This window comes from Onychostoma macrolepis, chromosome 10 (genome assembly GCF_012432095.1).
Source record: "Onychostoma macrolepis isolate SWU-2019 chromosome 10, ASM1243209v1, whole genome shotgun sequence".
NCBI lineage: Eukaryota > Metazoa > Chordata > Actinopteri > Cypriniformes > Cyprinidae > Onychostoma > Onychostoma macrolepis.
This window is the reverse complement of record NC_081164.1, coordinates 8,638,772-8,652,458: the sequence shown is the minus strand read 5'-3', so window position 1 is coordinate 8,652,458 and position 13,687 is coordinate 8,638,772. Positions and strand designations below refer to the sequence as shown.

General features: G+C 38.6%; 1 protein-coding gene across 1 annotated transcript in view; it reads right to left on the bottom strand.

Annotated features, from left to right (window-relative positions):
• robo3 (roundabout, axon guidance receptor, homolog 3 (Drosophila)) overlaps positions 1-8,149 on the bottom strand; it is an 80,583-nt gene extending 72,434 nt beyond the window's left edge. Inside the window, 1 exon segment of the mRNA XM_058790041.1 lies at positions 7,579-8,149. Within this exon segment, the coding sequence (XP_058646024.1) occupies positions 7,579-7,642 (64 nt within the window). The 5' untranslated portion in view covers positions 7,643-8,149.
• Positions 8,150-13,687: the final 5,538 nt, after the last annotated feature.

Here is a 13,687-nt window from a genome sequence, read left to right as displayed (position 1 = left end):
GTCACCCTGGACTTGCCAAACTAGCTCCAAACTTCCTTTAGTGTGAGGGCATTTTTAGTACAGGCTGCAAGGAATCCTTTGCTCTTCTCTGGGAATAGCTGTCTTTTTGTGTTGCCATATACTCAGATATGTATCTGTACTCTGAGATGCATTCGCCCGGGTTCATTCAGATTCTGCGAACCCTCTCCGAAGGCGGTACAATAATACGACAGTCTGTTTTCCCTGACCTCCTGTAATTCAAACTCTCCTCACCAAAGAAAAACACATCTGGAATACATGTCAATGGCATATCGCATATCTCAAGGGGACGTCGACTTGTCCCATAGAGGAAAAAGAAGGGAATAAAAGATAAATTGAGCATGGTGGCGACAGTGGAGCTCCGGCCCAGCTGCTCAGTGTTGTCTGGACCTCTTCATTTCCCCGCTAATGGAAGTGGCCCGGTTGGGGCGACCAGCATACCGCGACTGGTTGAGATAGCATCAGCTTCCTGGTCCTCCTAGCGGTGTACCACGTTCCGCTGGATTAATCCCACCAGGCACTTTCCGCTTGACCCCAACATTGCTAGGTGAGGCCCACACTGAACTACAAATTTAGCAGGAAGTGAAGTTCCAGGCTGAGGAATCTGACTGTACAGCAGATCTAGATGTTTGGCCAAACCTGATCTTTTTTCTACTATTCACACCAGTCGCTTTTAAGCACAAGTGAAGTTCCCTCAGAAGACCACCTCGTCTCCTGATCCCTTAAGACTGCCATTTTTCAGCTTCAGGTCAAATTCCAGTGTAAAGGTAAAACAAAGTGTAAGCGGGCTTTGAAGTCACTTTCTTCTCATCAAAAACTATACAGCCGCTTTAAAATTCTTTCAATCTTCAATGGCCGGGGCCTTCAATCGAGAGCCGACCTGACTATTCATGAACTGGATCTTTGAAAGTCAAACAGAGAGAGATGAAAAGGACTAGGGCGTAGTCAGCACTGTACGGACGGGCTTCATGTTAAATACATGCTCGGGGAAAGCGTGCGTCGAATGGGACGATGATTATGCCTATATTCAACATTTGTCTACTCCCAGAACAGCGGGAACTCTGCATATCTCCCCCTGAGGTCCAGAAGATAACATATCACATTCAGGATGTGTTCTTGTTGCTTTGATGGCAAATGATTGTAGGAGGAAATGACCAAAATGAGGGGTAGGAAAACCCCTAGGCTTCCCTTAGTGCTGGACTTAACCTGTGAATGTTTCTGAAGATCTGCAACATATGGCACTGCGCTGGTGAAATACACAGCTGAATCGCTTTCAATTAGTGACTCACACATTTAACAGGTTTAACATTTAAGTCGAGTGGTGCTCGTCTAGATGGTGGGTGTTTTGCATAAGAATGACTCACTAGGTCGGTCATAAACATGAGCAGTCCTGGCATGGCTGGATACAAGACTGACATGTAGGGAGAGAAGAATTTTCTTCTTGAGAAAGGCATATGAGATAAAAGACTAATTAATGGACTGCATAATAATCTTGTGCATTCATATGCTGACAAAGTGAATGCACAGCTTTAGCAGCCAAATTAATAAGACTACTTTCCATTTTTAGATTTAAAACAGAATATAATATTACAACAAATTTCAGATGAGGTCAACTAAATGCTATAATACACTGCTAGGGAGTGCAATGGCAGTTTCGGACGTTCATGCTTTGGTAGTGTACATTTTTTTAATTTTGTATATATAAAATATCATATGTTTGATATGAGATAAAAGAGAATTCCCTCAGGGAGCACTTTTGCCCTATTTTGGGTAACTGGGGCATTTCTGTCACTATTGGTGGCAGTTTTGCCCAAAGCACTGGTTCATTTCTGACTCCAGTTTCAGAGATAGAGACTGAAAATACTCAATTTAAGAGTTAATTTGCATTCTTAGTCTCTCCACTGCACAAATCGTTATGAGAAAACTTCTAAATTCCACTAAAATATTTTGTCATTACAACAGGCTAGATATATCCCCCCCAAAAAATTTTGTTTTTAATTAAAAAGCTGTAATTTAACTAAAACTATTTGTAATGTAAAATAAAAAGGTTTAAATGTGAACTCAAAACAGTAAAATTATATAATTATATATATATATATATATATATATATATATATATATATATATTATTATATAATAATATAATTATTAATATTAATAAATATTAATTTGCGAGTGAAGTTTTTGCTGAGGTCGCCACTGGTGACTATAGATATTTACATGTTATGCAATGCCTTTTTCCTGATTGTTTTGCGATCAGATCTTTTATGTTCACGTATTAAACTTAAAATTAAAAGACGATGCATAAAGTTCTAGAGGAAAAAAAAAAAGTTTCAAACAGCCCTCATCTCTGCCACACAGCAGAGTTGACTCACACAGTCTGCTAAACGCAGCTCAGTTGTGCAGCGCGAGAGATCAAAATGAAGGAGACGTGCAAAGTGAAAGTGCAGAAAAGTCGTGTCTATTTCGTGCACAACTTGAACAAACTTCAACAGGTAAAGCTGTCAGCTCTGTGGATATTGGCAATATCGTCAACAATTCTCATTTATAATCATTACTAATATGGCTTCTTCTTACCAAAATCTTAGTCTATATGCTGTGTTCTGTTAATGCGTGAACTAACATCGTATTATTAGTAGTGCACTTGCTGTCCAGTAATAGCAAAAAGCTTTGTTACTTTTTAATAAACAAAGTATCAGCTTTAAAATGATGCCAAATTCATAACGAAATTCAAACAATGCGGTTTTGGTGCTAAAAGATGCTAAAAATGCTGATAAAGTGCTGAAGTGCTTAAAATGCTGATAAAGTCAAGAAAAGATGAGACAAACACATGACAGTATGATTGAAATGTTCAAATGTAGGGGGAAAAATATAATAAAATAAAACACTTTCATTCTGTGGCACCTAAAAAAATAATTTGGCGCCCAAGTTTTTTTCAAATTCCTGCAGTAAGAGAAACAATTTGGCATAGAATAGAGCTGATAATATCAAAGTCTTGCCACACGTCTATGGAGACACGAACAACAGCCTGTTAAAACTTCAATCGCTCTGACAGAGACAAAGACAAAGAATATTGACAGCACGGAAAAACATTCACAACATTCTTTGCATTGCACTCAAGGACCAATTCCAGCTCTGCCAAGCTGCGATTTTGATCTACACGGCCATTAAACAACAACCAGGCACGTAATGTCCATGTCTAATAGCCCTCTGAACCTAGCAACTGTTCTTTACTGAAACCCAAAGATCACAACTGATGAGGATAACGGGGTTTCAAAGCCAAATAGGAGCAAGGAAAGAAGTTTAACAGCATGAAAGTGTGTAAACATAGACGCCAGGAGGGAAGAGAACGAGAAAAGAGTGTGTGTTAATGAAGGTAATCTAATAGCAGTGCCCATGCAGATAGAGACTGAGTCATTAAATTGGAGCTCCTGATGAGAGAGCACACACGGCTCCGGGCCCTTTTGTTTACAGTGTGCCCAAGCACACACTTATATACACTATTAGCCAGGTCTGTTTGCATCAACTAGTAAACAGAGCGAATAAAACACAGACCAGAGGTCTCTGTTTCTCCAAGGACAACACAGTTGCACCATGTAAACACTCAAAGCACAAGCCAGCTGTTTAAGAGTTGGAGTGCGTTGTTACTCAATGTGAGAGTGTGGTAATCTAGGCTCAGCAGGTCCTGATAATGAGCAGTCATACTGTGTTGTTTGTCAGAAGGCATGGATCAAGAGGAATATCTTAATTTTTTGCCCAAAAGTGATCCGATAATTAAAAGAGTGGCTGAGCATTCATGCCATGGGAACTGTGCTCCAGGCCTAGAGATACTAAGGATTCTTCGTCTGGGTATGTAAGTGGTATGTCGCCTTGGCATGCAGGTGGCCCCTGCAATGCCCCACAGCTTCTTTCCACACACTGGCACACAGATAAACTGCTGAAGCCACTTGAAGTTATCCAAAGTCTTCAACAAGCTTATCTTGATAGGTATATTTCCATGTTTAAAGAGTGGGAAAGAATGAGAAGGCAGGGTCTAAAGTTAATGTGTGTAAAAACTGGCTTTGGCAAATAAATAAAAGTTAAAATAAAAGTTAAACTTAGTAGTAAAACAGCTTTATTATCTATCCTTCGAAAGATGTGGAAACAAGTTAATGTTGGACCTTGAAGGTATGTGTTTAACTGCAATTTCTTAAACAGAGTATATTATTGAGAAATGAAAAAAGCTCAAATTTCTTCTATCTTCGAGGGCAAGATGAACTTGGAGGAAAAAAGAAAAGAAAAAAAATCAGTCCAAAAAAAGAGGATTACTCTGATACCTTGCTGTTGGATTAGGAAAGCAACAAACAAATGCAGCTATTGCATGCGTTTCAAAAGCTTAGACTTTAAACAAATGTGTTTCTTAAACTCAAACACTCTCTATATATATGCACTTCCTAAATTAAGCAGGTATTGGTCTGGGGGTGACCTGCTACTCTTACTGACCGATGTGTGAAAAGCCCCATACTGGAAAGATCCCAGAAAACAACCATGAACTTTCCTTATTGTATTATTGTTGATATAAACCACACTGACTACTATCGAGTTATTGGATGGGAAAGAGAAATCGCCGAACCACCGCTGTAGGGCATGTCAATATCGAAGTGGTGAGAAATTTTCTGATTAAATACAGAGGCAGTTATATTTCTTGACAGGGAGGCTTAATATCGAACTCAGTCAGGGCTGGAGTGCTAGATAGAAAAAGTCATTCATTAATGAAAGATACAATCTATAGTCATTTAAAAAACAGCCAAAGAGGGTCAAAAGTGGGTTATGCACTTTTCCTATCAACAGCTATCGAAATGAACGATGTACTTGCAGATGTCCTGACAATATCTCTACTTAAACCAATTAATCCTTGTGCCACTTTTCCAATCCATGTTTCCACAATTTGTTCAACAGTTCTGCAAACGTAAAGCAAGCTACCACTTCAAGAAAACAATCACAGATGCATATTTAAGATATCGGAATAGCTAACAAATTATACTACAGTCATAAACACACAGAGAGTTTAGTTTTGCCTCTCTGATTCTTTGTACAGTGCTTCCCATTTGGAACATGGCTTTGAGGGTCACCACAGCCACTGGAACTAATGCGCAAGGCCATTAAACTGTCTTCATCTGCGGCCAGAGACACAAGGTTGGACAGATTGATGCCAAGGCATTGTGTTGTGTCCCCATTCACCCCACACAGCAACGCCAGCAGAGCCGACGTCTTTAGGGTTCAATTCAAACTTCCTGTCAACGCTAGACTCATAAAACCAAAGCCGTATGCGTTTCTGGCTTCCTTACTTGACCAATTAAAAAGCTGCCACAAAGAGGAGGTGATAAAATTGTGCTATTTTGGGAGATGAGTTACGCTCTTGCATAGTGTAATATGTGCTTTTAATCAAATGTGCCACTTTTTAAAGCACATTAAAAAGCACATTTGTGGTGCAGCTTTAATAATTCTTAAGTAAGATCTCGACAACAACAAAAGAGTGCCAGAAAGATATTGCCAAGCTGTTTTGTCTCCCGGCGAGGATCCAGTAAAGAGCGTGAATGTGCCGGGACAGAAATCAGACTGAGACATCAGAGCGTGCTCAGTAGGAGATGCGGCATTTATCTCCCTCCTTATTGACAGCCTCTCGACAGCGCACTGTTTACACAGAGGAGACAGGGAGTAACAGTGCGAGCGAGAGGGAGACGCAGACTTCTCTGAGTCACACCTCTCATACAAACACGCGCAAACATGCTTCGCTTCTGATCTAAGGAGCGACGACAGTCCTGGAGACACAAGACATCAAAATAAGCTGTCATGCATGGAGGGAAAACCCTAAATGACACACTTTATGCAAAAAGTCGCAGAGCTTTTGAAATGCTGCCAATCAAACGCTTATACAGTACAGGATGTAAAGGCTACAGATCCTTGCGTGTTAATTGAAAATACAAAAGAAATGTTGTGCTTACAAATAATTTTCTCATTTTAAACTAAGGTTCTTTCTGGTTTAGAGGGTGTCATTACAGAGTGAGTCAAAGGCCGGCAGTCGTTAAATGCATGTTTGGGGACAATCCGGGAAGAGCCGACAGCTGTTTGTGGCTGTTTAAAATGACTTCAAAGGGAGACGAGCAAACACAAGTCCTCCTTGAGCTACAAACGTAACATAGACAAACAACAAGTACACAGCAATCACACTCAGAAAAGATCAGGCAGCTATAAATGAAAAGTTGAAGTGTAACTCAATGCCTTTTCTTTCAAAACCCTTATCAGGTGTGAAAAGGTGAGAGGAGATAGCCAGCGGCCCTCGCCACATACCTGAGCTGGATTAAGTCAGAGGTGTGGGAAAAGAACGGGACAATGATAAATTCAGCTACACCGAACTAATCCAGACTCACTTTTTGGATGGTTTTGAGCCTGTTATAAAAACCAGAATTGGTTTTGGTTTGACCTGATCTGCTCATGAAACAAAAGAAGAGCACAGTATTGACAACACAATTTAGATTGGACTATAGATCTAGTCAAATAAAAGCTTTGCCTGTCATTTCATCCCTCGTCTGGCGGCTGTGCTGCCCTTGATTCAGTGGCAGATTTTGTCAGCGGTTATATTGGAGGACAGATCTCAGAGGCAATGTTTACTGCCCCATAAAACAGAGCTTCTGTTGGCCAGCACTGCCAGCAATACCACTGATCTAAGCACGATTAAATTCAAGATATGCAAGATTGTGGCTCTACAGAGCCAGGTTTTGCAGCCAGGGGTCTTGAATGCAGACTAGAGGGTCCAAAATAACATATATAAAAATATAGAGCTTACATTTTCATACAATTTCTTACTCTTTGATCATTTGTACATTTCTAACTAAATGGCCCGTCCTTCATCCTTGAGTCTGAATGAGGGGTCTTTGGGACTGTAAGGGTTAAAAAACCCTAATACATAGGGGAAAAGAAGAGTTTGCAACAGAGAACAATAGTTAAATAATGAAGATATCCCTGTGTAGTTTTTCTATATTACGCACTCTCTCTAAAAAGAATCGTCAAATTCAAGGTCTGATCTGTCCTAAAGTGAGTGTATTTACTGTAAACTGGGTCAGCTGGACTGTTTTGCCCATATGTTTATATATAAACACTGTTTATTAATTATACATCTATAAATCATGTGTTTACATTGAAAGCATTGTATATATATATATAAGGTAGCCTATGCCTTTTAGGGACACATGAGATGCTGTGTAATTCAATCAAAAGTGGTTTGACTTTACTATAACTTAAGAAGAACATCTCATCCAAAATATATTTACTGTTTGAATACTAAAAACACTGCAAAAATAAATGTTCTGCTGCTGTGTATGAGTTCTGTATCTATATAAATTATGTGCATTATCACCGTACAACCGAAGCAGCAACACCACCACCTCACAAAATACCACCATCCATAAAACAATATTTACGTTTAAAAACACCAGAGATGATGTCGACAACTATTCCACAATGTTTTGCGATCATAATCCTCATATGGCCATCTGTCGTGTTGTATTTTCTCCATCTTACCTTGAGACAAGCAGATGATGGCAAACACAACGAGCAGCGCATCTAAAGTCCTGCGAAACTCCATCACCCTCAGATATGAAGTCCACTTCAGTCGCCTTTATCCGGACAAACAGTCCTTAAAACCACCCCAAAAGCGCTAAAATCCGGTTGAAGTGCGAGGAGCCGCGTTTGAACAGCGGTCACATTGAAGAACTTTACAAACTAGACCCAAAACACACAAAAACTGGGTAGGATAATCTGAGCATCACAAATACTCCATATTCGCGTGCGCTTCCTGCGCGCTCGAGCGCTGATCTGTACAGATAAAGAGTCAATGTAACGGACAGATAAGATGTGATGCTCACAGTCCGTCCCAGCCGCTCTTACTTCCTCCAAGATTCATTTCACTGGCAAAACATATTTCTTTTCTCGCTTTCCTTGAGTATGGAAAAAGTATCCGTTCTTTAGTAGCCCCTTCAGTCAGATTTCCATCTCCGCCGCTGCCCCGCACTCTTCCCTTCGCTGTGAATGAACGGATTTACTACTCTCGCGTCTACAGGCGACCGTCTCGTGGCTCAAGCCCACCCCTCCCTACTACCTTCAGCAGTTACCCACACTGGGGTAACAGCGCTCTTAAAGGGCCAGACGCTTCATTTCGCTCAACCTGCAGATATCGCTGTAAATAGTGAATTAATTAAATTCTGGAGTAGTTGTGAGAGATAGTTCACCCAGTAATTAAAAATCATGTAGTTTCAAAGCCGTATATGATTTTCTTTCTCACTCAGCGCACAAAAGAAGATATTAGGCAGAGCTGACAGTCTCAGTCACCAATGACTTTCATTGTACCATCATTCCATACAAGAAAGTGAATGGAGACTGAGGCTGTCATTCTGTCTAACATCTCCTTTTGTGTTGAGAGTGAACAAAAGATACGATTTTTTAGGTGAGTTATTCCTTTAAAAACAGTTTTAGTTTATCAAATGTTTTCTGAGAATTATATGTCCAAAAACAGCATTTTAGCTCATTTAAAGAAATAGTTCACTCAAAAATGAGAAATCTGTGGAAATGTCCATGTTTTTTCCTCTCTGTGGAACATAAAAAGGAGATATTTTGAAGTATATTTACTCTGCTTTCTTCCATACAAGGGAAATGATTTGAGAAAAGGTCTCAAAATAAATGCACCAAATCTTCTCAAATAATGACTTGATGTTAATTTAAATATATTTATTAAGATACATACAGCTAAAATTTTAAAATATATAAATACATGAATGAGTGTGGATTTGTTATAGATTTGAACTTCAGGATCATGTTAATAATCTTTTTATGGTGCATTTTTTTGGAAACTGGCAACCCTTCATTCCCAATTCACTGTCATTGTATGGAAAACAGCTGCCAGAACATTTTACAGAATTACTGCTTTTGTGTTCCACAGAACAAAAAAAGTCAGGTTTTTAATGTGTGAGGGTGAGTAAATGATGACAGGATTTTCATTTCTGGATCAACTATTCCTTTAAGAGCAACTACAGTGCTATATATTAATATGAGCTTAATGATCATTCAGATGAAGAGCCTGTAGGTCAAGGTGCAAGAAAACAGTGCAATTCATTTCACTATTACCTTTAAATTCTGTTCCGTCTCCAAAAAAGCAGCATCAATCAGCCCCTGAAGACTCCGGTCTCTAGGCAAATCATCAATCACAGAAATGCCATTGTTTCATGGGAATGACTAGATCAGAAGTGAAAAGCAATATCAGAGGTATATCAATGTGGTATGAGGTTCAGACAATGAGACACGACACAGAAGACCCTCTGTCTGTGGCAGGTAATGATGGCGGATGATAACAGTGGATTCAGCCCCGGCAAATAACAGCAATGAATCACTAAAGAGGGCTGTTTTGTATTCACCGCATTTCACTCTTTCCATCCCAGCCATTTTCTCCACTATAATGAGACTGTATTTGTTCAAAATTAACCGACAAATTGCATTTCATGTTAATTTCAAGACTGAAAGCTCAACATGCAAGTTAGGGGTTGTATTTATCTTAATTTTCCTAACGTAATATATTCTCTTCCATTATGTTCACAGTGGAGGACAGTCAGAGCCTCGAGTACGCAGGGAGCTTCTGGAGCAACTACCCTTGATATTGTCCTCATGTATGATGCATGAGCAAGTTTAACTTAATTGCAAAAACTGATTAATTGAGCTTCAGTGTGTAATTGAATAAAACATGATTCCGTTTTCCCCTAAATACATTTCATCTCTCTTATGACTGATGCAGCATGCTCCAGCTACCGTAAAACATCAGCTGGATGCGTCAGGACAAGTGTGCAGTCTGTGAATTTAGCTGAATAATCACATTAGCATGAGAGTTATGGCGACATCACATCATCACGTCTTAATGACGCCATTAAGCAACAGTCGCAGGAGTATGCCAAGAGCGGGAGTTCAGAGAACATCGCTGCAGATGACAGATTATCATCGAATTTATAAAAGCTAACAATGAGTTCCTAAATCTTTCTCACATTGAGGGGCGCAAACATTCGGCTGTTGTGTTATTTAACATCTGCTTTATTCGTCTGAGAACTATAAAATGTTTGTGGCGAGTTTTATGCAATAAACACAAGAGTGTTCAATCAGTTTTTTTTTTCCTTCAAAGAAAATAAATGACAGTGAAAAGCATGCCTGAAGCAATCCCTTCACATGAGACGTCCACTAATTTACACACCCAATTGAAAGACGTCATTATGTACAGCCGATCCAGAGGCTTTATCAATAGAAATTAACTTAACCTCTCAAATAAGGTGGCAGCAAAACTGACTTCAAATTTCTCAATTAAGCTATGCAGAGATAAAAAAAAGAAGAAAAAAAAAAGAAAAAGAAATGCACCTTGGTGGCAACGTATCAGACATCATATCAGTGTTGAGCAATCAGCACTGACAGCAGAAAACGTTCTGAAAACGCTATAGCACTATAAGTAATTAGCCCATCCGCCATACAGCCGCTTGTGTCTGTGCCAGTAAAACGTGATTTATTACACTGATCAGCCGCACCATGAACACCTGACAACTCACACTGAACAGGGGCCAAGCCATCTGACACTGTGAATTTAAAGCTCAGCACATCCCAAAGAACAAATGAACACACAAATGTGACATATTCAAGTGTTTAAAGGAATATTCAGAGATCGGTGGAAGTTAAGCTTAAACTACAGCATTTGTGAATATGTTGATTATTGGAAAAAAAAAAACATGCCATTTTAAAAAAGTAAGTCTGGGTTACAGTGCGGTACTTACAATGGAAATGCCATTCTGTAAATATTATAATACTGACAGTTTCAATTGTATATCCACAAAATGTAAAAATAAATAAATAAACAAACAAACAAACTATGAGTGATAACGTTTTTTTGTCAGAACAAAATTGTTTACTAACCTTTTGGTGTAATTTTATAACTTCATTGCCATGACAATGTAACACTGTAAACCCTAAAGGAGTTGTTTACATTTTGATTTAAACAAGATGTGACTGTACATGTCACATCACGAATGGTCTCATTATGAAATAAATATTTTTCTGAAATACACATCGACCACAATATTATATATATATATATATATATATATATATATATATATATATATATATATATATATATATGTATATGTATATGTATATATATATATGTATATACATATACACATACATACATATATATATGTACACACGCATAGATATAGATAGATAGATGTGTGTGTGTGTGTGTGTGTGTATATATATATACACATATATTAAAAGATATTGTTAAAAATGGCAAGTCTTAAATTTTTGGTTTTAAATCCTCATAAAAGTGTTCTCATAAAATACTTTTATTGTAAATGCTTTTAAAATAAAAGTCAATTTATTATTATTATTACTATTATTATTATGAACATTATCATAAATGTTATTGATTGAGCCTCCTAAAATTTGATACTAATCCCAGAATATTTATTTAAAGAAAACCAAGACAGACAACTTCAAAATAAATTTGTAATGGCAAAACAACAAAAATGCGCTACGTCAAATCCTGGTGACATTCACAAAGACCTACAGCACATATTGACATGCTTTGTACATGTGTCCGGCGTCTATTCCTGCCAAAATCCCCATAGAAAAATATTGACTGCCCATCAAGCTGCAATCACTATGGAGACTGACAGAACGCTGAGACCAAATGACATTTAATGCGAAAAGCAATACACCGAGTCCTTATGTAACAGAAAAGGATCTGACTACCCCACACGCCCAAAGCAGTGTTGCATATGACAGTTGAGGGAAGCATGCCAAAAGACAGATGAAATGAAAAGAAAGTGCACAAAGGCTTAAAAAGAAACAAAAGACCTGGCAACAATGTGTTTATTTGCTGTCTTTTGATCGAGAACAATTTGCTTGATTATACACAGTGGCCTGAGCATCAAATCAAATACAATCAACTATATTGGCCAGCATAAACCATTCAATGAGAGAAATATATGAAATGTATTGTATCTCAGATGCATGAACAGAAAAAACACACATTGGGATCCTCAACCGAAACCTGTTCATTCTAACACTGGCCCTTTAAGATGCACCGATCTTATTATAGATTAATTGATTAAGAGGGTGCAGCTGGAAAATGACAATATATCTCCTCATTGATCTGTTTTTGAATGAGATTGGCTGCTACTAATCATCCCGGGGGACACGGGTGCACATTTAGACGCCCAATTTCCTGTTGCTCTTCAATGCATTAATATTCCACTTTCCCTACCTTTGCCTGCCTGTCTGTCATTCTCTCTCTCCCCCTCGTTCTGTCTATATCACTCTCTCTCTGTCTTTGTCTTTGAGCCCCTCTGTTTGAGGCCCCCTTAATTGTAGCTCTGTGAAGCGAGAAGGTCCCTCTGTTCTCCTCCACCATCCTGAAAGGGGCTAAAATTGGTGTGTATCAGACGACCGAGCCCCTTCTGTTAACGTCATATGCGTGGCACAACACCACAGACTCGGGAGGAAGTCTGACATTAACCCCTTATGTATTAGCAGGTCCGTTTTTCAAAGGAGACGACTGGTTTCAAGAGTTAATTATGTAATACGGCCACATTCTTGGCACAGGAACTACGTAAGGTCGACTTGCACGCACAAGCCACTCAAAGGTGGCTGCTAATTGGATAGCTATGAGAATATACTAGTTTTTTTTTAGATAAATGAGCTTAATTCTATTAAGGTGCAGTCAAATTAACAAATTTTAGCAACAATAGTGTAGCGATGTAGTACACACAAGCCACTTTCAAATCAAGCAGCTTTCTGTTGGTCCATGTGGTGATTCTGTGTGACCCACTTGAAAGAGTTGCAAAATTTGGAATGTTTTGCCCCCATGAGAAACTCTCAGATTCCTATTGGAATTATTGGAATTCTCTGAGCAAAGGTAAATGGGACTGCAGTCACATTTCAATCTTATAACTGCCAGAGAATAGCGCAAATTGTTGCGCACTGGAACTTTTCTCGTAAACTACCTGAAAGTGAAAAAGTACATTTTTGCTGATAGTTTCTAAACTTATTTTATTAAACATGAGGTCGCAAATGAGCTGTGCTGAAATGCTCTTGAACCCGTAGCGAAATCTGCAAGAGAAAAACGTTCACCCTTATGCGAAATTCCCAATCGTGTAGATTCCTATTGAAATTACTGGATTTAGCCTGGCAAAAATCTGCTGAACAATGTTAAATGAACCTTTAGCATTTAGCATCTTTAGCATTTCAATCGCAAATCTGCGAGAATATCACATTATTTTGTACACTGGAAATTTCTGGATTGCTCGTAAAATGCCTGAAAGTGAGGAAGTACATTTTTCCAAAGGATTCTAAACTTATTTCATTAAACACATTAAGATTGTGATGAGCTGTGCTGAGTTGCAATTCATTGCAAAATCTGTGAGGGGAAATCTTCTGCTCTTATGCGAAATCCTCAATCACGTAGATTTCTATTCAAATGACTGGATTTTGCCCACAAAAATTCGCAGAGCAATGGTAAATGTGACCACACCTTTAGTATTTTATTCACAAAACTGAGAACAGCACATATTTTTGCACACACTGTAACTTTCTGGATCGCTTG